Raw genomic sequence first — 25,580 nt, forward strand, 5'->3', positions numbered from 1 at the left:
TAAAGGTCAGAAGTTCGAATCCACCAGCCGCCCCTTGGAACCTCAATGGGGCGGTTCTGTTCTGTCCTATGGGGTTGCTATGAGTTGGAATTGACTCAATGGCAATGGTAATGGGTTTAAGTGCCCTTGGAGCCCTGGTGGCATAGTGGTTAAGAGGTTGGCTGCTAACAAAAGGGCAAGCGGTCCAAATCTACCAGCCGCTCCTTGGAAACCCTACTCAGCAGTTCTACTCTGTCCTATAAGGTCACTGTGAGACAAAATCAACACAACAAGTTTAGTTTTTTTGGTTTAAGAGCCCTAGGGAAAAAAGGCCTGGCAATCTGCTTTCATTAAGATTACAGCCCAGGAAACCCTATGGGGCAGTTCTGCTCTGTCATATAGGGTCCCTGTGAGTCAGAATCAACTCAAAGGCACTCAACAATAACAAGTGCTCTAGGAATAGTTCTGTGGTGGTCATTTTTATGCTAAGTTCAAGACTTTGAGGTTCCAAACCATGGAAGTTATGTAAATTTTGGCACTAAACATAAGTTAAATGAGGTTGATTTTATACATGAACTCTCAAGTTGATTTTGCCACCCAGAGACCAGCTAAGACAGACAAACTGCCTTGTCTTCTTCCTGTGTCAGTAGAATGATATTTTCTGGTCCATTGTTTTTTCAGGAGTTCAGCTCTTCAAATGTTTCAGTTTTACAGGGTGGCAGAGATGGTGGGGGGTGGGGGCTGGCAGGGAGCAAGAATAGTTCTATCGCCCTGCCTAGAGTGAGTCGAAGTCCTCCTCTTTTGCACTGGCAGTTCTATACGCCAAAAAGGAGTCATGGCTTAAAAAAAAAAGGAAAAGTCCTTAAGCTATTTAAGGATTTGAAATGCGTTAGAAATTTTGATTCATAGTAAATGAAGGCAGCCATTTAATTTGTGGGTAGCAATTTACAGTGTAATCGTCTTTACAGTAATCTATGAATTTCCCTCTAAGTAGGGCTTTTATTTAGTATGCAGCTGTCAGAAACAAGATGTCTACTATCTTTTTCTTACTGACCCTTTCTACTTCTCCTTTGTATTCATAATTTAAGATACTGTACATTTATTTCCCCAAAGGCCATGTTCACTTTTTTTAGCCCCTCTAATGGGTTTAATACTTTGATACCAAATATCACCTGAGTTAACCTTTTAATACAAAGATATACTCACCCTGCCACTGTGATCGTCAGGGGATTTGAGAGTTCTTACCACAGCCAATCATTCTTTTGTTCCTGATGGAAAAGCTATTTTAAAGTGTAAAATGAAATAAATTCCATCATATTACCATATTACCACAACATTTTTAAATGTCATATATTATGAGGAATGTTTAGCACTTTAAAGAGTTCACATATAGTTTAAAATTATTTTTTAAAAGAAAAATACTTCAAAACTTGTCCCATAAACTGACAGGTACTTTAACATATTTAATATATGTTAAATAGATATCTCTGCAACCATACTAGCAAATTATACACTGTGTATCATATATAGGGCTATTAATATGACATGTGATAAATAGAATTCTTCCTTTGTATGTGTATATCTGTGTAGATATATGGAGCCCTGGTGGCATAGTAGTTAAGAGCTCGGCCGCTAACCAAAAGCTCGATAGTTCAAATCCACCAGCTGCTCCTTGGAAACCCTATGGAGTAGTTCTACTCTGTCCTATAGGGTCACTATGTTTAGACATATGGGTTTTTTTATATTTCAGGAACTATCCTTGTTATGATTTGGTGTGTAATGTGGTCATTCTCAGGCTCTGAAGTCCTTCCTGGTGGAAGTTTATTTGGACTTTTAGCTATTTTTTATTGTGCTGTTCTTGGGGGGAAACTTTTGGAAGTCATTAAAATACCTTCAGTGCCTCAACTTCCACCGCTTCTTGGTAAGTGTACAATTACCTGTCGCCTATTTGTTATTGACTATGTGTAAATTGGAAACCCTGGTGGTGTAGTGGTTAAGTGCTACAGCTGCTAACCAAAGGGTTAGCAGTTCAAATCTGCCAGGCACTCCTTGGAAACTCTATGGGGCAGTGCTACTCTGTCCTATAGGGTCACTAAGAGTCGGAATCGACTCGACAGCACTGGGTTTGTTTTTTTTTTTTAAAATGTGTAAATTTTGATCATTTTCTAGTTGGACTATATATAATTTAGAAATATTTCAAGGTAATGTGATCTATAGAGCTCCTTTATATATGTATTGACTACTACATATGTGTAGATATAGTGCCTTTATATCTTCCATACACACACGCACCTGCATGCACACACACACAGAACTTTTTCCAAAATATGCGTTTTAAATAATTTTAATATCCTCATAATATGATTATTGTTTTTTGTTTAATAGAGCACTTTAAGCTTAATTTTAAATGTGTTATAGAAAAGTAAAAATTTGGACAGTACTGAATTTTTCTGTAGAGAACCTAACTCATAGAATTACAAGATTCAAATGTTATAATGCCTAGGACACCAAAAGTTTCTATGGTTTTTGAGTAAGTTTTTTGGCCACCTCCACTATATATTTTCATGTATTATTATCTACCTAGCAGTATTATACCCTATTTCTCCATTTACCATTTATCTATAACTATCTAGCTGGAGAGGTAAATTAGTGGAAGAATTTATATCACAGGTGTCCTATATCTTCTAAGTAGTCAATACATCCAAGTATTCAGCACACTGTCGGTAAAGATACCCAGACAATCCCTCCATCTTTTCTCTAACACGCTTTCTATGTCCATTACACTCTTGTGGCACTTCCTAAATTGCATTGATTCTTTTTCTTCCTCTCCAAAACTTCTACCTTTCCCCTAGCTTTGGCTGTTTCCAACTTGTGCATGTACTATGGCAGAGCCTTCCAACTCTGTTCAGTGTTTTCCCCACCTAACTCACCAATGCCATCACATTTAAAATGCAAAACTCTCTAAATCGCTTCCTTCCTAAAATCTTGCCATGGTACCTTATTGTGCCAAAGGAGAAAAAAAAAACAAAAAAGCTTTCCATGATCTGGCCTCTCATTCTCTCCACTCCCATCTATGTAGCCTGCCCTTCACCAGGTAATGAGAGACACAGCGAGTTTGAAGAGGGACATCAAACATTTCTGTTTTCTTTCTTGGAAAAATGAGCTGAATCAAATATGCCTTTTTTTCTTTGTTTTAAGGGATGTTACTGGCTGGTTTTACACTCAGGAATATTCCATTCTTGAGTCAGTACATCTACATTAGTAGCACGTGGTCTTCAAGTTTAAGAAACACTGCCCTTACCATTATCCTAGTACGAGCTGGGCTTGGACTTGATCCAGAGGTAGATTTTCAATTTTAACTTGAGTAAAGTTATTTTATATCCATTGAGTCTGATGGAAAAGAAAAAGCGAATGTTCATTATATTTGTTCCAAGTGAAGTCTGTAAGCAAAGCTAAGATATAAAAGAAAAATTTTGCGGAAACATTGGCATCTTAATTTCTACTTCTGGTTGCCGATATTGCTTATATGAACAAATCACTGTGATATGTCTTTATTAGAGATAGTCTTTAATTTTTTGCTTAGAGATAAGTATTACTTATGTAACCCCTGTATTATTTAGGAGTTTTGTGGCTCTTCTATGGAAAACTGTTTGCCTTTCAGTTAGCAAAGGATAAGTTCACTCCATAAAAGATTTTTGCTTTTTTTTTTTTTAAGAATTTCAAAAATAGTTTTGCTCATGAATCTTTATCCACAGAGTTATATTCCTGATTACGTCTGCATTGTTATAAAAGCTAATCTTTTAAAATATTCCTTTTTAAAAATATTTCTATCCTAGGAACTCTAAGTCAGTTAGGTATTTAAAAAGATGACTATTTATGAACGTAAGAGCTACCAAATAAATATGATAAATGTAGAGGTTTAATGAAAATATCTTAAGAGCATAAATAGTTATGGCCAATGATAATTTATTATGTTCTCCAGTAGAAATTTTTTACCAATGAGAAATTTTCAAGTTTTCTGTTTTCATTTATAGTTTTAAAAGTTATTTTCTTTTTTGACATTTTGATATTTTCCATTTTTGATTATTAAATTAATCAAACAGTTCATATCTAAAAGTTATTGTTAACTGATGGAAATAAACCTATAGGATACTATCACTATCCCATTTACTAGGAAAATTAAAGGTAGAAATAATTACTTACAGATATGTAGATCTTTTTTTAATAATTAATATACAACAATGTTTTATACCTGTGAATTCTTTGTAATCCAATCTATGATGACATGTAAAATGGGCTATGCTAGAGTTTTAAGTCCAATAGGACAATCTGGCTAATGAGATATTGTTTAGTAAAAGATTGTTATTCAAAAAAGACTATATATTTTAATATTTGTATTATTTTCTTGTGGGTCATTGTAAGTTTATCTGAATGTGACTATTTTTACATTTCAGGCTTTGAAGCATCTGAAAACAGTTTGTCTAAGATTGTCTATGGGTCCATGCCTTATAGAGGCATGTTCAGCTGCTGTTTTTTCCCACTTCATTATGAAATTTCCCTGGAAATGGGCATTTCTATTAGGGTAATGTTTTTCTCATTTTCTCCTATGAAAACATTCAGTTAAGGATTCTTGGTTTAAAATTATTGAAATATGTAGAATATTGTATAGACAAGCTGCTCATTAAAATCCTTTTCACAGTGGTGGTAAACCTTAGAAATGAGTAGATCTAAAACAGAGCATGTCTCCAATCTACCATATCTTGGCAAACATGTATAGTCCCTAAATGTACAAAAAAAAAAAAAAAAAAAAATTTTTTTTTGGTATAGTGCCAAGATAATGTGCTTAATCAATGTATTCCTTCTTTCCCATATTGTTATCAATCCTTATTTATTTTTTAAACAATCTAATGGCCTTTTACTCATACACTTCATGTTTGTACATATGTATGTATGTGTGTATGTGTGTGTATATAAGTGAGAGTTTTACTTAAATATAGATATACAAATTAAAACTTCCCTATTTTTTTAAAACAAATAAAAGCTTTTCCCCTATATCCAATGTTCCATCTTTATTTGCCACCCCTTTCCCATCATGACTAAATTACTCAGTAGTCTAAATCACTGTCTCTAGGTATTGAATTCCTTTCCATTTTTCAGTCCATTAAACTTTGGTATCCACTTACCCGTTCTAGTGAAATTTATAGCAGACATCACCCATGACATACTTACTGCCAAATCCAGTACATTTTTAAACTAATTTTTATTATAAAAGTGTTACCCAACTATATTTTCCTTTTGAAGTGCTCTTAGACCATGCCTGCAAATCCTGTGTTCATACCCTTACCCAAAATGACAACTCTTACCATTTTGTTATCTAGACTGTTAAACATAACAATCCAGACTTCTAAAATACATACATACATATACATACGTATAAAAAAAAATACCAAAAAAAAAAACCAAACCCAGTGCCGGCAAGTCAATTCTGACTTATAGTGACCCTACAGGACAGAGTAGAACTGCCCCATAGAGTTTCCAAGGAGTGCCTGGTGGATTCGAACTGGCAACCCTTTGGTTAGCAACCATAGCACTTAACCACTATGCCACCAGGGTTTCCAAAAAAGAGTATCATTAAAAAAAGAAAAAAAAAAATTATATAAATCATATCAAATAATGTTTCACATGCAATTTGCTCTTTTCACTCAATAGTATGTTAGAGATCTACCGATCTTAAAACATGTAGTTTGTTTCTTTTAACTGTTGTGTAAAACCAAAAATCAAACCCGTTGCTATCTAACAGTTTATAAAGAAAATATTCTACATTCTACTTTGGTGAGTAGCATCTGGGCTCTTAAAAGCTTGTGAGCAGCCATCTAAGATACTCCACTGGTTTTACCCTGTCTGGAGCAAGGGAAAAAAGAAGAAAACCAAAGACATAAGGGAAAGATTGGTCCAAAGGACTAACGGACCACGACTGCCACAGCTTCCACCAGGCTGAATCCAGCACAACTAGATGGTGCCTGGGTACCACCACCAACTGCCCGACAGGGATCGCAGTACAGGGTCCCAGACAGAGCTGGAGAAAAACGTAGAACAAAATTTTAACTTCCCCCCACCCCCCCAAAAAAGACCAGACTTACTGGTCTGACAGAGACTGGAGAAACCTCAAGAGTATGGCCCCTGGATACCCTTATAACTCATTAATGAACTCACTTCTGAGGTTCACCCTTCAACCAAAGATTAAAAAATATATATATATATATAGACAGGCCCATAAAACAAAATGAGACTAAATGGGCACACCCACAAGCGGCAAGGACAAAAATGCAGGAGGAGACAGGAAAGCTGGTAATGGGGAACCCAAGGTCAAGAAGGGGAGAGTGTCAACAATGTCACAAACCAATATGTATATGAATTGCTTGGTGAGAAACTTGTTTGCTCTGTAAACCTTCATCTAAAAAAAAAAAAAAGAAGTACAATAAAAATAAAAAATTCATTGCTATCAAGCTGATTCCAACTCATGGCAACCCATATGTTACAGAGTAGAACTACTCCAGAATTTCCTTGGCTATAATCTCAGCAGAAGCAGATGGCCAGCCCTTTCTTCTGCAGTACCACTGGGTGGAGTCTAACTGCCAACCTTTAGGCTAGTAGTGAAAGCAAACCAAAACCCTATGGAGCAGTTCTACACTGTAACATAAGGGATCATTTAGTTATGTTGAATATAGAATTCTAGAGTGATGAGATTTTTTTCTTTTATTACTTTAATAATATTTTTCACTGTCTTCTGGTTTGCACATTTTCTGTCAAGAAGGCATTGTGGTTATCTTTATTCCTCTGTACACAGTATGTTTTTATTTTCTTTTGACCTTTAAGATTATGTCTTTTTTTTTTCTTATATATATATATCTTTTTACTGTGCTTTTTTTTTTTTTTTAATGTGAAGGTTTACAGAGCAAATTAGTTCCTCTTTAAATAGTTAATATACATACTGTTTTGTGACACTGATTGCCAACCCCGCAATGTGTCAACACTCTCCCCTTCTCAACCTCAGTTTCCCCATTTCCATTCTTCCAGCTTTCCTGTTCCCTCCTTTCTTCTCATCCTTATCGCTGGGCAATTTGCCCATTTAGTCTCAGATATGTCGTCGAATTACGTGTGTTATTGTTTGTTTTATATGCCTGTTTAATCTGTGGCTGAAGGGTAAAGCTCAGGAGTGACTTCAGTACAGAGTTACAAGGGTGTCTGGGGACCATACTTTCAGGGTTTCTCTAGTCTCTATCAGACCAGTAAGTCTGATTTTTTTTTTTTAGTTTGAATTTTGTTCTACATTTTTCTCCTGCTCTGTCCAGGACCCTCTTGTGATCCTTGTCAGAGCAGTTGGTGGTGGTTGCCGAGCACCACCTAGTTGCGCTGGACTCACCTAGTCTGGTGGAGGCTGTGGTAGTGTGGTCCATTAGTCTTTTGGACCAATGTTTCCCTTGTGTCTTTAGTTTTCTTCATTTTCCCCTGCTCCGGACAGGGTGGGACCAGTAGACATATCTTAGACAGCAAATGCTACTCACCAAATAGGATGTAAAACATTTTCTTTATAAACTATATTATGCCAATTGAGCTGTGGTCCCCAGCCCTCAGCCCAGTGACTCCGTCCCTCAGGGAGTTTTGATGGGTCTAGGAAGCTTCTGTGACTTTGCCTTGGTCAAGGTGTGCTGACTTCCCCAGTATTGTGTCTGTTTTACCCTTCACCAAAGTTACTACTTATTTTCTATTTAGTGTTTTTCCCTGCCACACCTCCCCTCCCTCATAACCATGAAAGATTGTTTCTTTCTGTGTGTAAACCTTTCATAAGTTTTTATAATAGTAGTCTCATACAGTTTTTGCCCTTTTGCGATTGACTTATTTCACTCAGCATAATCCCCGCTAGATTCATCCATGTAAGATGTTTCACAGATTCATCATTCTTCTTTATTATTGCATAGTATTCCATTGTGTGTATGTACCATAGTTTGTTTATCCATTCATCTGTTGATGGACACTTAGGTTGTTTCCATCTTTTCGTTATTGTGAATAATGCTGCAATGAACGTGGGTGTGCATATGTCTTTTCATGTGACGGCACTTATTTGTCTAGGAAGTATTCCTAGGAGTGGGATTGCTGGGTCATATGGTATTATTAGTTTTTTAAGGAAGTGCCATATTGTTTTCCAAAATGGTTGTACCATTGTATTCCCGCCAGCAGTGCATAAGAGTTCCCACTCCCCACAACCCCTCCGACATTTGTTCTTTTTCTTTTTTTTTTTTTATTTGTGCCTGGTGGGGTAGTGGTTAAGTGCTAGGGCTGCTAACCAAAGGGTCCGCAGTTCAAATCTGCCAGGCGCTCCTTGGAAACTCTATGGGGCAGTTCTACTCTGTCCTATAGGGTCGTTATAGGGTCACTATGAGTCGGAATCAACTCGAGGCACTGGGTTTGGGTTTTTTGGTTTTTATAATGTTGGGGTGAGATGGTATCTCATTGTAGTTTTGATTTGCATTTCTCTAATGACAAGTGATTGCGAGCATTCTGTCATGTGTCTATTAGCCACCTGAATGTCTTCTTTGGTGAAATGTGTGTTCATATCCTTTCCCTATTTTTTAATTGTATTATTTGTCTTTTTGTTGTAGAGGTGTTGGATTTTCCTATAGATTTTAGAGATTAGACCTTTGTTGAATATGTCATAGCCAAAAATTTTTTCCCAGTCTGTAGTTTAATTTTTAGAGGATTCCAGTTTACGGTGTTTGTGTATTGTTAGCTTATCTTCTGGTGTTTGCGTATAGTTATTTATGGTTTGTGTCCTATTTATGCCATATATTGAGGCCTCTAGTGATGACCCTATTTTTTCTTCCATGATCTTTATAGTTTTTGGTTTCACATTTAGGTCTTTGATCCATTTTGAATTAGTGTTTGTGTATGGTGTGAAGTATGGGTTCTGTTTCATTTTTTCACAGATGGACATCCAGTTTTGCCAGCATCATTTGTTAAAAAGAGTGTCTTTTCCCCATTTAATGGATTTTGGGCCTTTGCCAAAGATCAGATGACCATAGGTGGATAGATTTACATCTGGGTTCTCAACTCTGTGCCTTCGGTCAATGTGTCTGTCATTGTACCAGTACCAGGCTTTATCGACTACCTAAGCTGTATAGTAGTTTCTGAGGTCAGGTAATGCGCGGCCTCCTACTTTGTTCTACTTGTTCAATAATGCTTTACTTATCTAGGGCCTCTTTCCTTTCCATGTAAAGTTGATGATTTGTTTTTCCGTCTCGTGAAGGAATGCTGCTAGTATTTGGATGAGGATTGCATTGTGTTTGTAGATTGCTTTGAGTAGAATTGACATTTTCACAATGCCGAGTGTATCTATCCATGAATATGGTATGTTTCTCCATTTATGTAAGTCTCTTTGGGTTTCTTGCAGCAGTGTTTTGTAGCTTTCTTTGTAGAGTTTAGGTCCCTGGTTAGATTTATTCCTAAAGGTTTTTTTTTTTTTTTGGCGTTGGGGGACTGTTATAAATGGTATTGCTTTCCTGATTTCCTTTCTGTAGTTCTCTGTTGGCATATAGGAATCCAACTGATTTTTTTTATGTGATCTTGTATCCTGCTACTCTGCTGAATCTTTCTATTAATTCTAGTAGTTTTCTTGTGGAATCTTTCACATTCTCTATTTATAGTATCATATCATCCATGAAAGGGATAGTTTTACTTCTTCCCTGACAATTTAGATGCCCTTTACTTCTTTTTCTTGCCTTAATGCTGTATCTAGAACTTCCAGCAAAATGTTAAATAGGAGTAGTGATAAAGGGCATCTTTGTCTTGTTCCCATTCTCAGGGAGAATGTTTTTAGCCTCTCTCCATTGAGAATGATGTTGGCTGTTGGATTTGTATAAAACAAACAAACAAAAAACCTGTTGCTGCCAAGTTGATTCTGACTCATAGTGACCCTATAGGACAGAGTAGAACTGCCCCATACAGTTTCCAAGGAGCAGCTGGTGGATTCAAACTGCTACTCTTTTGGTTAGCAGCCAAATCCCTAACCACTGTGCCACCATGGCCCCTGATTTTGTATGTAAAAAAAAAAAAAAATAGATGCCCTTTATTATGTTGAGGAATTTCCCTTCTATTCCTGTTTTATTGAGAATTTTTAACAGGAATGGGTGTTGGACAATATCGAATGCCTTTTCTGCTTTGATTGAGATGATCATGTGATTCTTTTCTTTTGTTTTATTTATGTGGTGGATTATGTTTACAATTTTCTAATGCTGAACCATCCTTGCGTACTTGGTATGAATCCTACTTGGTTGTGGTATATTATTTTTTTAATATGATGCCGAATTCTATTGACTGAAATTTTGTTGAAAATGTTTACATCTATATTCATGAGAGATATTGGTCTGTAATTTTCTTTTTTTTGTGGTGTCTTTGCCTGATTTTGGTATCAGGGTTATGCCGGTTTCATACAGTGAATTTGGAAGTATGCCTTCCTTTTCCATGTTCTGAAATAGTTTGAGTAGTGCTGGTATAACCACTTCTCTGAATGTTTGGTAGAATTCTGCAGTGAAGCCATCTGGGCCAAGGCTTTTTGTTGTTGTTGGGAGTTTTTTTAATTACCTTTTCAATCTCTTCTTGTTATGGGCCTGTTTAGATTTTCTTCCTCATTTTGTGTTAGTTTAGGTAGGTAGTGCTTTTCTAGAAATTTGTCCATTTTCTCTAGCTTTTCAAATTTTGGGGGTTACAGTTTTTCATAGCACTCTGTTATGATCCTTTTTATTTCAGTTTGTTCTATTGTAATGTCCCCCATTTTGTTTCTTATTTTTATTATTTGCTTCCTCTCCTGTTTTTCTTTTGTCAGTTTGGCCAGTAGTTTGTCAATTTTGTCGATCCTTTCAAAGAACAAAATTTTGGCTTTTTTTATTCTTTCTATATTGTTTTTCTTTTCTCTGTTTCATTTATTTCTGCTCTGATCTTTTTTATTTCCTTTCTTCTGGTGGCTATGGTCTTCTTTTGCTGTTCTCTTTCTATTTGTTTGAATTGTAAAGCTAACGTTTTGATTTTATTCCTTTCTTTTTTCATGTGCGCATCTATTGTTATAAATTGACCGCTGGTCACTACCTTTGGTGTGTCCCAAAGGTTTTGGTGTGTTGTGTTGTCATTCTCATTTGATTCTAGGAATTTTTTTATTCTGTCTTTGATTTCTTCTATTACTCAGTGGTGTTTAAGCAAGGTATTGTTCAGTTTCCATGTATTTGATTTTTTTCTTCACTCTTTGTGTTATTAATGTCTACTTTTATGGCATTGTGATCAGAAAAGATGTTTTGTATTATCTCAGTGTTTTGGATTTGGTTGCTTTCTGGCCTAAGATGTGGTCTATTCTGGAGAACATTCCATGTGCATTAGCAAAGAATGTATAATTTGCTGCTTTTGGGTGGAGTATTCTATATATATCTATGAAGTCAAGTTGGTTGATTGTGGCCTTTAGATCAACTGAGTCTTTGTTGAGTTTCTTTCTAGATATTCTTTCCTTTACCAAGAGTAGGGTGTCGATGTCTCCTGCTGTTATTGCGGAACCATCAGTTTCTCTTTTCAGTGCTGTTAGAGTTTGCTTCACGTATCTTGGAGCCCTGTCGTTGGGTGCATAGATATATATTATGGTTATGTCGTCATGGTGGACTGTTCCTTTTATCATTACATAATGCCCTTCTTTGTCTTTTTTATGATTGATTTTGTTTTAATGTCCATTTTATCTGAAATTAGAATTGCTACCCCTGCTCATTTTTGGTTGCTTTTTGCTTGATGTATTTTTTTCCATCCTTTGATTTTTGATATATTTATATCTTTGTTTTTAACATGTATCTACCATTTATCTGTTGTAGACAGCATATTGATGGGTCCTTTTTTTTTTTTCAATCCATTCTGTCACTCTGTCTCTTTACAAGTGCATTTAAGCCGTTTATGTTCAGTGAGTAAATTGATGTGAGTTTATTGCTGTCATTTTATATGTTTTTTGTGTGTGTGTGTGTGTGTGGCATTGACATTTTCTTTGTTCCTCTTACTCTCCTCTGCTGAGTTCCTTTTTGTTTGTGAATTTTCTTTTCATTTCTTTCATTTTTGTAGATTTTGTGTTTAGTGAGACTTTATGTTTTTCATCTTTATTTTGATGAGTAGATCTGTGAACTTTCTTTGTGGTTACCTTGAAATTTACCTCTATCTTCTTAAGTTTGAACCAGTCTTTTTGTTACTTGGTATCATCTTGACTTCCTCTCCATTTAAAAGTTCTACACCTACAGGGTTTATTCCCTCTTTTATTATTCTGATGTTGTTACCATTCATATATTGACCTCTCTGGTTCCCAGTTGTAAATCTTTTAGTTTTGTTTTATCCTTGAGAGTTCATTACTTAGGTTGGTACCTGGCTGATGCTGTCCTGGGTCCTAGGTTCAGGTTGTTGTCTGATGTTGTTGGTTCTCTACCGAAGGACTCCCTTTAATAATTCTTGTAAGTTTGGTTTGTTTTTTACGTATTCCCTTATTTTCTGTTTACTGGAAATGTCCTAATTTCACCATATTTGAGAGAGAGTTTTGCAGGGTATATTATTCTTGATTGGCAGTTTTTTTTCTTTCAAGGTTTTATATATATCATCCCATTGCCTTCTGGCCTGCATGATTTCTGTCAAGTAATCAGAGCTTAATCTTATTGTTTCCCTTCTGTATGTGACTTTTTGTTTTTCTCGAGTTGTTCTCAGGATTCTTTCTTTGTCTTTGGTCTTGGAGAGTATGATTATGATTGGCTTGGTGAGTTTCTTTTGGGATCTATCCTATATGGGTTTGTCGAACTTCTTGGATGGTCAGCTTTTCATCTTTCATGACACTAGGAAAGTTTTCTGTCAGCAATTCTTCAATGATCCTCTCTGTTTTCTGTTTTCTCCCTCTGTTCTGGAACTCCAATAGCTTGCAAAATTTTGCTTTTGATTGTATCCCACATAGTTCTTAGGTTTTCTTTGTTCTTTTCTCTGATTTTTCCTCAAAGTGGTATCCAAGAATTTGTCTTCAATTTTGCTGATCCTGTCTTCTGTTGTTTCAAATTTGCCCCTAAAACCTTCTATTGCATTGTCCATTTCTGAAATCTTGATGTTTATCCTTTGGATTTCTAATTACTGGTTTTTTTGTTTTGTGGGGTTTTTTTTGTGTGTGTGATTTCCCGTTATTTATTTTGACACTTTGTTCTTGTATTATTTTCTTGAATTCTTCCATTGCTTTGTCTATGTTTCCCTTGATTTTGTCTATTTTTCCTTAATCTCTTTCCTAATTTCTTGGAGTGCCCTGAATATTAGACTTTCAAATTCCCTATCAGGTAGTTCCAGTGCCATTTCTTTTACCAGAGGGTCATCTGGTGATTTTGGTCCCCTTATTTTGGCTGCTTACTGGAGCCATCCTGTTCTGTTTTTTTATGTTTTGATATTGTCTGGTATCCCTGAGACATTCAGGAATTATTTTCTTCATTTCTTGATTGTAGGTTTGTTTGTTTCATCCTACTTTTTTGTCTCATTTGGTTACATCTGGGTGGGTAGCCTGGGTGAATTTTTTTGCTTACTTGCCTGTGGGAACGATACTTCTCGCAACCTTGTGGCGGTGGGCAGGGCTAGTCTTTCAGCTATGGTGCAGCAGGGCAGATCCAGCAGGGGGTAGGGGTGGAGATGAGTCATTTATCTGATGCACAAACTGGGGCCAGCAGGGCAGGTCTGGGGGCAGCGTGGCACAGTGAGGTCAGGAGGTCCAGAGGTCTGTGGCACATGGCAGGAGCTGACAGGTGGAGGCAGGGCAGACCCAGAGAGGGCATGTGCCTGCGGTACTCTAGCTGAGCGGTGTAGCATGGCCTGTTGAGAAGTGGTGGGGGCGGCACATGGACCTAGGTGGGCAGGAGAAAGGAAAGGAAGGAATGGAAAGGGAGAGAAGAAACAAACAAAAAATATGGTGCTGAGGAAACCAGCTATTGGGGGCAGGGCAGACCTGGGGTGGCAGCAAGCTAGTGTCTCTCTCACTGGGTGGCACAGCACAGCCTGACAAGAAGGGAAGGAGGCAGCTCAGGGCCTAGATGGGAGGGAGAAGGAAAAGGGTGAAAGGGAAAGATAAACAGAAATTAAAAATATTATCCCCTCATTTGATGCTTAGGGTTCCAGAACTGATGTTTATATGTGTTTTAGTTAGTTTTTCAGGTCTTTGCTGCAGAGGGACAGCATGGTGCTTCTGTCTATAGTGCCATGTAGGCTCTGCTTCTCTAAGATTATCTCTTTATCAATGCTTTTCAACAGTTTGATTGTATGTACCATATTCTGGTTTTCTTTGTATTTATCCTGATTGGGCTTTGTTGAGCTTCTCGCATCTGTGGTTTTATAATTTTTCGGCTGTTATTTCTTAAATATTTTTCACTCCTTCTATTTTCTCTTCTTCTGGAACTACAATTACCCATGTGTTAGGGTGCTTGATATTATTCCACAGGTCCCTTATATGTTATTATTATTAATCAAGTTACTCTCTGTGCTTCATTTTGGGTATCTTCTATTGCTATGTCTTCAAGGTCACTGGTTTTTTATTCCACTGTTTAACCTTCTATTAATCGTATCCAGTGAAGTTTTCTATTCAGATACTGCTTTTTTTTTTTTTAGTTTCTATAAGTTCCATTTGGTTCTTTATCACATTTTCCACCTATCTCCTCATTGTGTTCATGTTTTCCTTTAAATACTTGTGTATATGGAATGTATTTATAACAATTGTTCTAACATATTCATTTGCCAGTTCCACCATCTCTGTCATTTCTGGGTCTGTTTGTACTGACTGATTTTTTTCTCTTGATTATCAGTTACATTATCCTATCTCTTCTTGTGTCTAGCGATCATTGATTAGATGCTGGACGTTTCAGATTTTACATTGTTAAATTCTGAATTCTGTTGTCTTCCTTTAAAGAGTATTAGTCTTTGTCCCATAAAGAATTTTTTAAGTTATTTATGAATTCGAAACACTGGTGGCTTAATGGTTATTTGTGAATTGGTAACACTGGTGACGTAGTGCCAAAGGGTCAGCAGTTCGAATCCTTCAGGCTCTTCTTGGAAGCTCTGTAGGGCAGTTCTACTCTGTCCTGTAGGGCCGCTGTGAGTTGGAATCGACTCAACTGCACTGGGTTTGGTTTTGGTTTTTTATTTGTGAATTATTTGATCCTTTCAAGACTTGTTTTAAATATCTTTTAGGGAAGATCTAGAGAATCCTTTACTGTAGGGCTAATTTAGCCCCCATCTAAATTGTGGCCCTTCTGAATCTCCGTTAAATCCCATGTGTTTGATGAGATCTCTCCATTCCATTTGGTGGAAACTTGAAGATTTCCAAAACTTCTGTGAACTGTAGAAATTTTTCATTTTACTGCTCCCCAGTAATTCTTTCTTCAGAAGTTATACTTGTCTAGCCTTGTGGGGTTATATTCTGTGCCTTCACACATTGGTATTCAGCAATACAAACAAGGGGCCCCTATGCAAATTTCAGGAAATCTCTCTTTTTTGTAATTCCTTCTCTCAGCTAGGCTACACTGAAAAATTCTAGCTGCACTGGATTCTCCAAACTCTGTTCACTGTCATCTCAAATCAGCAAGGTAACTGTACACTGGTTTTTCGTCATCTCTGCACCACAGTGTGTAAATTGCCTCCAAGCAGAAAGCCTGGGCGATAGTAGAGCTTACTTCATTGGTTTCCCTAACACTCCTATGTTGTCTGTTACCCAGCATCTGAAAATAGTTGTTTCCCTTTTTTGTCTGGTTTCCTCCACACTTTAAGCATGAGAGTAATTTCACAATGGATTATTCCATCATTGTAGTAAGCAGATGTACTACCTCTGATTTTTTAAAATTGATCTTGTATATGACTACTTTGCTCATATTAGTGCTCATATTAGCTGTCATATGAACATTCCTGTCTGCAAATAATTACAATTCCATCCCTTTCTTTTCCATTATTTGTCTTGCTATCTCTATTATCTTATGTATTGGCTAGGGTTTCCAAGTCAATGTTCAATATTAGTGGTGGGGAAAAAAAAACTTTTTAATAATTTTAATGAGAATGCTTCTAATATTTTAACATTAATATGATGTTTACTGTAGGATGGTGGTAGATGTGCTTTATTAGCTTAAGGAATATTTCCTGTATTTCTTGTTCACCAAGAGGTTCTTTTTAACAACAAAAAAAATTGTGGGTATCATATTTTTTCCTTTGAATATCAGAATGTAATGAATTATATTGGCAGAGTTTCCCAATGTAGAACCATCTATGTATTCACCTACTTGTTCTGTTTTTTCGTTCTTTTATAAGCTGATGGATTCAGTTTTCTCATACTTATTTAGGAATTTACTCTGAGATCATAAATGAGATTTAACTGGGGTTTCTTTCCTTTCCGTCTTTGGCACGTAATTTTTTTTTTATCACTGCCTCAAACACCTTCATGTTGATATCATCTAGCACTTTAATGCTGATTTAATAATAAATATCAATTTTCTTTTCTTTGCTCTTAGCTTTCTCTCCCTCTTCTTCTTTAAAGAAAGATAAATGTAAACATTACAAAAGTATTTGAATACCCTTAATTTGTATATCTCTTGTAGCAACTCTCAAATTTATTTTTCCTCTTATTTGAGTACTTTCTCCAAAATCATTGTCAATGTGGGTCTTCATGTGACAAATCTTCTGAAGCCTTCTCTACCTTAGAATATTTTAGTTAAGCCCTCAGAGTTGAATGACAGTTTGGCTGATTTTAAAATTTTATGTTCAAAGTTATTTTCCTTTAACATTTTAAAACTATTACTCTGCTTTTTTCCTTGTATCCAGCCTTGCTAATGTCAATCTCATTCTTATTCTTTTGTATATAATCTTTCTTTCTGGAAGTTTTTAGAATTTTCCCTACTTTTGATATTCTTAAATATTACTGTAAATTATTTAGCTATGAGTTATTTTTTATATCTCCTATTTGACCCTTTCAATCTAAGGTCATTTGTCTTTAATTAAGGTAAATTTACCTCCATTATTTCTTCAAGTATACCATCTTCTCCAGTTTCATTTGTTTACCCTTCTAGAGTTTTTATAATCCACACAGTAGTACATCTCCTGCTATCCTCATATCTCTTACCTTTACTTTTTTTTTTTTTTTTTTACCCTTTCCTGCTTTCTTCTGGAAGAGTTCTTCAGTTCGACTTCAACTTGCCATTTCATCCCTCAACAGTATTTACTCTTTATTTACTCGAATTATTATGTTCTTTATTTCATCTGTATTTCTATAGCAAACATTTAAATTGTTAGTTACTTTTTATGTTTTCTTGTTCTTTTTTGTTTTGCTGATACTTTTACTTATTTAGTTAGTACGTGTATTATGCTTATTTTAAACTATTGATCCATCTCTTTTAATACCTTGACATTTAATGAAATTTATCCATTTAGCTATATATGTTTCACAGCTAAGTTATCGGGTCACAAAAGTCCATGATTGCTATATCTTCCCAGTGAATTTTTTATCAATATTAAATACCGTTTCTCATTTTATTGTTTATCTATCTCGAATTCTACTTTGTCAAATATTAACATTTCTCTCCCTGTTTTTGGAATGAATTTCTCCATCCTTGAAGTATTTCACTTTTTCATTGAAGTAAAATTCACATACAGAAAAGTACAAAGTAAATAAATGTACATCTCATTTACCAGACTTACTGGTCTGACTGAGAGTGGAAAGACCCTGGTGGTCATGGCCCGCAGACCTTCTGTTGGCCAGGACAGGAACTATTCCCAAAGCCAACTCTTCAGACATGGATTGGACTAGACAGTAGGTTGGAGAGGGAAGCTGGTGAGGAGTGAGCTTCTTGGATCAGGTGGATACTTGAGACTATGTTGGCATCTCCTGCCTGGAGAGGAAATGAGAAGGTAGGGGGCATTAGAAGCTGGTGAAATGGGCACGAAAAGAGAGAGTGGAGGGAAGGAGCAGGCTGTCTCATTAGGATGAGAGCAATTGGGATTATGTAGCAAGGTGTGAGACTGACTTGATTTGTAAACTTTCACTTAAAGCACAATAAAAATTAAAATAAATAAACGTACATCTCATTGAATTATTAACAAGTGAATACTCATGTAACCACCACCCAGATGAAGAGATAGAACATTTTCAGCACCCCAGAAGTGCTTTTGTTTTCCCTCCTAATCACTTTTCTTCCTTTCTCCCAGAGATAACCACTATCTTAACTTCCAATGCTGTAAGTTTAGTTTTGCCTGTAGTTGTACTTTATATGAATAAAATCATACAGTATATATTCTTTTTTGTTTAACTTATTTCATTCAACATTATGTTAGTCATCCAAGCATAACATTGTATGGAAATGTAGTTTATCCATTTTCTTCGTTGTATAGTATATCATTGTGTAAATATACTACAATTTATTTATCTCTTCTATTGTCAATGGGAATTTGAATTTTTTATAGTCAGGGCCTATTATTAATAATGCTCTTATAAACATTCTTGTATGTAGCTCTTAGTACACATGTGCGTAGGTATATAACTAGGAGTGAAATGGTTGGTTCATCAAACGGAAACAACCAAACCCATTGCCACTGAGTTGATTCTGACTCATGGTGACCCTACAGGACAAAATAGAACTGCCTCACAGGGTTTCCAAGGCTATAAATCTTTATGGAAGCAGACTGACACATCTTTCTCCTGCAGAGCAGCTGATGAGTTCAAACTGCCAACCTTTTGGTTAGCAGCCGAGTGCATAGGGCAAGTATGTATGTAAATGTACTAGATTTTACCAAATTTTTTTCAGTGTTCCTAATTTACAGTCTGACCAGTAGTATACAAGAGTTTATGTTAATCCACATCCCTACCAACACTTGGAATCATCAGTCTTTTTAATGAGCCTCTGCTAGATATGTCGTGATATCTCATTGGAATTTTTATTTGCATTTTCCCTATTTTTAATGAGGTTGAAAAGTGCCTGTTCAAGGTTCTTTCCCATATTTCTAGTGAGTTTTTGGTTTTTTTCTTATTCACTGATAGGTGTTCTTGACATATTCTGGGTATTTTCCTTTGTTAAATATGTTACAAAATATCCTCACCCATCCTTCACCTTTCCTTTTCACTGTCTTAATGGTTGATATTCTTAATTTTAATGTACTCCAGTTTATCATTTTCCCTTCATTATTAGTGCTTCTTGTGTCTGTTTAGGGAATCATTTCTTTCCCTAAAGCCAATATTCTCTAATATTGTCTTCTAGAAACTTTACTGTTCTGCCTGCCACATTTAACTCCACAATCTACCATAAATTGGTTTTTGTGTACGGCATGAAGTAGGGCCAATTTTTTTCCTTGCTTTTTTTTTTTTTTTCCTTCTTTGTAGCTATCCAATTTTTCTTTCCTTTTTGAATACCCTGCACCACTGATTTAAAGGACTATTCTTTACCCCCCATCCCCAACTGCTCTGTAGTGCCACCTTTGTCACAAATCAAGTTTGCACATATGTATGGTTCTGTTTCTGGGCCCTTTATTCTTACTCAGTGGTCTATTTATCTATCTTCTATCTTAATTACTGTAGCTTAATAATAAGTCTTGTAGAATATGATCTTCAGTGGTATCCTGGCTATTGATGTTGTTATTGCTCTGTGCCTTTGCACTGATGCCAACTCATGGTGACCCAGTGTGACAGAGTGGAACTGCCCCATAGAATTTTCTTGGCTGTAATCTTAATAGAAGCAGTTTTCTAGGTCTTTCTCCCTGATAACCCTTTATATTTCCATATAAACTTAGAAACAGTTTGTGAAATTCCACCAAAAAATTAATATTTTGACTGAGATTATATTGAACCTGTAGATTAATTGGGGAGGAATTGCTATCTTTATAATACTGTATCATTTAATCCATAATCATCATATGCCCCTCCTTTTATTTAGGTATTCTCTAATTTTTCTTGATAAAAGTTTTTATTTTTTACTCATAGAGGTCCTGCATATACTTAGATATTCCTAGTTATATGATGCCGTTAAAAGTAGCACTTCATTTTTTTTTCTTATTTGTTACTACTTTTTGTTTTTTAATGATTTATTTATTTTCTATATTACATTTGTTTTCAGAAACCTTGCTATACTCACTTAGTAACTCAATTTATTTATCTGTACATTGTTTTGGATTTTCTACACGTATAATCATATCCTCTGTGTATAATGACAGCTTTACTTCTTTCTTTACAATATGTATTCCATTTATTTATTTATCTTTCCTAATAGGACTGGTTAGGACCTTCAATATAGTCATGAATCACTCAATGTCCACGATATGTTCTGTGACATAGGACATATGGTTTTGGTGTTGTGCAAACACCATACTGTTTTCTTATGTCAACTTTGAGATAGTGGAAGTCTTCCTTACAAAGGGATAGGGAAGCCCCTAGTTCTGCTCACTGCTGTCCAGGCCCCGGTCCGTGGCTGCATCCCAGGGAGGCAAAGGCACGGCAGGGGACATGCTGAGCTAGCGGAGCCTGGGGACTGGGCCTTTAGGTGAGGCCCTAGGGCACTCAGAAAGGAGGCCCAGACTGCCCTGCAGGTCCAGTTCACTGGAAGATGAGGTCTCAGGGCAAGTGTCATGCCCAGGGTAGTTCCCCAAGCAAGAGCTGGTTCAAGGCGGAAAAGTGGCACCTCTCTCCTGGCTACATCAGGTTACATCTGCTACATCCCATTCTCCAATCAGGATTCTGAACTTATGGAACATGGACGTATATGTGGTCGGATGTTGCCCGAACAGACGTTATACGGCCCATGATTGTATAATGTTGCCTAAAATTGATGATAGAAAGCATGTGTGTCTTAATCTCATATTGGTCATAAGTTATAGCTACCTTTTATGAGATTGGAAGTTCCCCTCTAAGTTTGTTAAAAGTTTTCATCATGAATGGATATAGAATTTTATCAAATAATTATTTTGCTTTTATTGAGATGATCATAGAATTTTCTCCTTTATTCTATTAATGTAGTGAATTACATTGATTAATTTTTAAATGTAAGCCACTTTCATTCCTGGAATGAACCCAATATGATCTTTGTCCTTATAATTTTTTACTTTCCTGTACCCTTTTGTTTTAGATGTATATCTTAGTAACAACACATAGGTAGATTTTTTTTTTTTAATCCAGTCAGAGAGACTGTCTTAAACAGAGAATTTAATCCATTCATTACATGTCAATTTGGACTTAGCTTCTGCTTTTACTTAGTAATTTTAATATTATACATTCTTATGAATTTCATTATTTTCACTTTTTCTGCCTTTTATTAGATTAACATTTTTTGTCCCACTTCTGTTTATTCCTTTAATGTTTAGAAATTAGAAACTTATTCTCTTGGTGATTATCTATAATTTTGGAAAATACATACTTAAATTTATAACATGTTTTCACTGTCTTCCACTCCTTCACATATTCCCCCCACCAGTTGATATAATCTGGAATTTTAGTCCAAGATCATTTTTGTTTTCTTTACAATTAGTACTTCTGTAGATTTAGCAACAAGTTTTGCTGCTCATAATTATTTTTGTAATGATAATCATAGTAATTATTATAGTAGCAAACATTTATGTAGTGTTGCCATATGCCAAACACTTTATCAAGTATTTGATAATTATTAATTTATTTAATCCTTATAACAACCCTATGAGGTAGATATTTGCATTATCCCTATTTTTGCGTTTTGTTATGATTGAATTGTGTCCTCCAAAATATGCATTGGAATCCTGATCATTATATCTGTGGATGTATAATTCTATTTGGAAATAGGACTTTATTTATTAGACTATAGTGAAGTCATATCAGTGTAGGGTATGTCCCAAACCTAATTGCTTCAGAGGTATAAAAAAAGCAGATTAGACACAGAGGCAAGCATACACAGGAGAAGACAGATACCATGTAAGGATTGTCTGTAAACCAAGGAACCAAGGGATGCTGGGCTACTGGCAAGGAAGGAATCAACTTACCCAACACCTTGATTTGGACTTTAGGCTCCGGATCCATGAGAAAATAAATCTGTATTCTTTAAAGCCACCCACTTGTGGTATTTATGTTATAGCATCACTAGGAAACTAAGACAGAGCTTGGTACCAGAGAGTGGGGATACTGCTCTACCAAATACCTAAATTGTGGAAGGGGCTTTGAAATTGGGTAGTGAGTAGAAGCTAATGGAATTTTGATGTGTTTGATAGTAAGGCCCTAGATTGCCTTGAATAGGCTATTGGTACAATTAGGACAGTAGGGGCAATTCTGATGACAGCTCAGGAAGTTTCTATCATCTTGAACAGAATGTTGCTAGAAATGTGGACATAAAATGTGCTTCTGATAAGGCTTTTAAAGGAAATGAACACGCTAGTGGATACTGGAAGAAGGATGATCCCTTTTATAAGGTGGCAAAGAAACTACATGAATTAAGTTAGAATGTTTTGTGGAAGGTAGAACTTGCAAGTGAAGAACTTGGATATTTGACTGAAGAGATTTTTAAGAGGAATATTGGGTCAGCTTAGTTTCTCCTTACCACTTACAGAAAAATTAAGGAGGAGAGAGATAAGCTTAAAAATGAACTGTGGAAAAAGAAACCAGAACTTAAAGATTTGGAAAATTCTGTTGTACAAACTAAGAAACTATGTCCTGGAACTTACACCAAGGGCATGGCTACATGATCTTTTGCTAAAGAAATTATGCCTGTAGCTGATGGATCTAATCAACCAGCTTAGAGAAATCATGTCAGCTTAGGATGAAATTAAGGAAAGATGTCTGCTTCCTTAAAGTCTACAGGCAGGAAACAGGCCAGTGGAGCTACTTGGTTGTGAACATTTTTTGTCTTCCAGGAAAAGGAAGGCACCATCCCAGGGGCAGTTCAGAGATAAACAGCACTGTCAGAAGGAGTACTAGGCGGAGGTTGGGGGCAGAGCTGCCTGGATTTTAAAGGGTGGAGCCACAGCTTCCTCAGTTTCAAAGAGTCTAGCTGGCACTACCTTGGCTCCAGAGTGGGGGGATGCCCTTTAAATGGAACAAGAGAATGGGGCCACCATCCCAAGTTGAAGGAACCAGGCTGATATGTCAGGGGGCCAGGAGACTGGAGCCACTTAGGGCTGAGAGGCTGGGATCACCACTCAAGTGGACCAGGAGAATGGGGCCGCCAAAGCCAAAGGAGCAGGATTGCCATCCAAGCAGGCCTGGAAGGCAGGACTGATGCACAGGCAGAGAGGCCTCCACCCAGGACCCAGAGAGCAGGGCCAATGCCCAGACTCTGAAGGGCAGAGCCAGTGCACAGGTATGCCTGGGAAACAGAAGATTATTTTCAAGCCTTGAGAGTTAATAAAATTTGCTCTGCTGGGTTTTGGACTTGCTTGGTACCCATGACCCCTTCTTCCCTTCTAATTTCTCTCATTTAGAATGGAAATGTCTACCCAGGGTCTGTTCCACCATTGTACTTTGAAGACAGATAACTTTTATTCTAAGTTTCACAAGCCCACTGATGGAAAGGAATTTTGCATAAGCGTGGGACACACCCAGACTCTCATCCACACTTGATTTAGATGATTCAGAAGGTGAGATTTTAGATTCAGAGTTAATGCTGAAATGGGCTAAAACTTTTGGGTATGCTATGATTGAGTGAATGAGTTTTACACATGGGTGGGACATTAAATTTGGAAGGCCAGTGGGTAAAATGCTATGGATTGAATCATATCCCTCCAAAATGAGCTGGAATCTTAATCCCTATACCTGTGCATGTACATAATCCTGTTTGAAAATAGGGTTTTCCATGTTGTGTTAATGAGGCCATATCAGCATAGGGTGTGTCCTAAACTTAATTACTTCTGAGTTATAATAAGAGTAGATTAGACACAGAGGCAAACACACACCGGAGAAGACAGATGCCATGTGAGAATCGTCTATAAGCCTAGGAGTACCTAGAGCTACCAACGAAGAAGGGATTGATACAGCCAAGACCCTGATTTGGACTTGTAACCTTCAGAACTGTGAAAAAATTAATTTCTGTTCTTTAAAGCCACCTACTTGTGATATTTGTGTTATAACAGTAATAGGAAACTAAAAGACATATAAACTGAGGCAAAAAGACATTACATGATTTAAAATTGGTTTTGTGTATGGTGTGAGGCATGGATCCTGATTCATCCTCCTGTATGTGGAAATTCAGTTTTCCCAGCTCCATATATTGAAGATACTGTTCCCCATTGAACGGACTTAGTACCCTTGTCCAAAATCAGTTGACTATAGATGTATGGATTTCTTTCTGGACTTTCAATTCTGTTCCATTGGTCTGTGTGTCTATTATTATACCAGTACCAGACTGTTTTGACTACTGTAGCTATATAGTATATTTTGAAATCAGGAAGTGTGAGTCCTCCTACTTTGTTCTTCTTCAAAATTACTTTGACTCTCACCAAAGAGAATTTTCAAATGGCCAACGGACACATAAAAAGATGCTCAGCATCAGTAGCCATCAGAGAAGTGCAAATCAAAACCATAATGAAATACCATTTCACTCCCACTAGGATGGCTTTGACCATTTGTACCATGTAAAGACTCTGTGTAGAAATGATGGGTGGATAAAATGGAGGTCATTCCAGGGTTGGGACAGCAAGGACAAAGGCATGAGGAAGGAATGCAGGTGGCCTGTGTGGAATCTATGCAGAGGCCAGATTGCGTGATATGTGGGATTTTGCTGGAGATCAATGTGAAAGAGGGCTGGACAGCTGTGGAGAAGATGGATGGTAGAAGATCTTTAAACCTGGCCTCTAGAGGAATTTGAAGCTAATCTGGCAGATCATACAGAGTTACAAGTTTTTATTGAGGGAAGTAACTCAAAGAAATGATATGTACTTGAAGTTGGTCTGACATGGTATCTAGATGGCTGGGGTTGGGAGAGACTGCAGGCAGGTGAATTCATAGTTAATAAGAGGTAATGAGAGTCTGGAGTCCCTGGGTGGTGCAGATGGTTAAGTGCCCAGCTGTTAACTGAAAGGTTGGTGGTTTGAGTCCACCCAGGGACACCTTGGAAGAAAGGTGTAATGATTTACTTCCCAAAACATGAGCCATTAAAAACCCTATGGAGCATTCTACTCTGACACACATGGGGTCACCATTAGTCAGAACTGACTTTGCCTATTAATGAAAGCCTATTCATTTGAGCAAGGACCCGTGGTGGTACAATGATTAAGAACTCTCCTGCTAACTAAAAAGCCATTGGTTCATGCCCACCAGCTGCTCCCGTAAAGATTAGAGCCTAGGAAACCCTATGGAGCGTACTATTCTATACTACAGGGTCACTATGAGTCAGAATCGACTCAATGACACACAACAACAAAACTAAGGATGGCTAAGATTAAAAAAAAAAAAAAAAACAGAAAATATGCCTGGAGTATTGTGCTCTTTTAAGGTCTGTCTACATGGGATCAAATTGACACAGCAACTCAAAAGATTAGATGGGAAACTTAGGAGGCAGTGAGTTTATGTTAATGGAGGAGGAACAACTCAGAAGAGGAAGGTG

At 36.7% G+C, this 25,580-nt stretch overlaps 1 protein-coding gene across 1 annotated transcript in view; it reads left to right on the forward strand.

Annotated features, from left to right (window-relative positions):
* SLC9B1 (solute carrier family 9 member B1) overlaps positions 1-25,580 on the forward strand; it is an 80,120-nt gene that overhangs the window by 11,242 nt on the left and 43,298 nt on the right. The window contains exons 4-6 of the mRNA XM_064286301.1: positions 1,730-1,900; positions 3,178-3,320; positions 4,434-4,561. Of these exons, the coding sequence (XP_064142371.1) occupies positions 1,730-1,900; positions 3,178-3,320; positions 4,434-4,561 (442 nt within the window). The remainder of the gene's footprint in view (positions 1-1,729; positions 1,901-3,177; positions 3,321-4,433; positions 4,562-25,580) is intronic.

The sequence above is a fragment of the Loxodonta africana genome, chromosome 5 (assembly GCF_030014295.1).
Source record: "Loxodonta africana isolate mLoxAfr1 chromosome 5, mLoxAfr1.hap2, whole genome shotgun sequence".
Taxonomy (NCBI): Eukaryota; Metazoa; Chordata; class Mammalia; order Proboscidea; family Elephantidae; genus Loxodonta; species Loxodonta africana.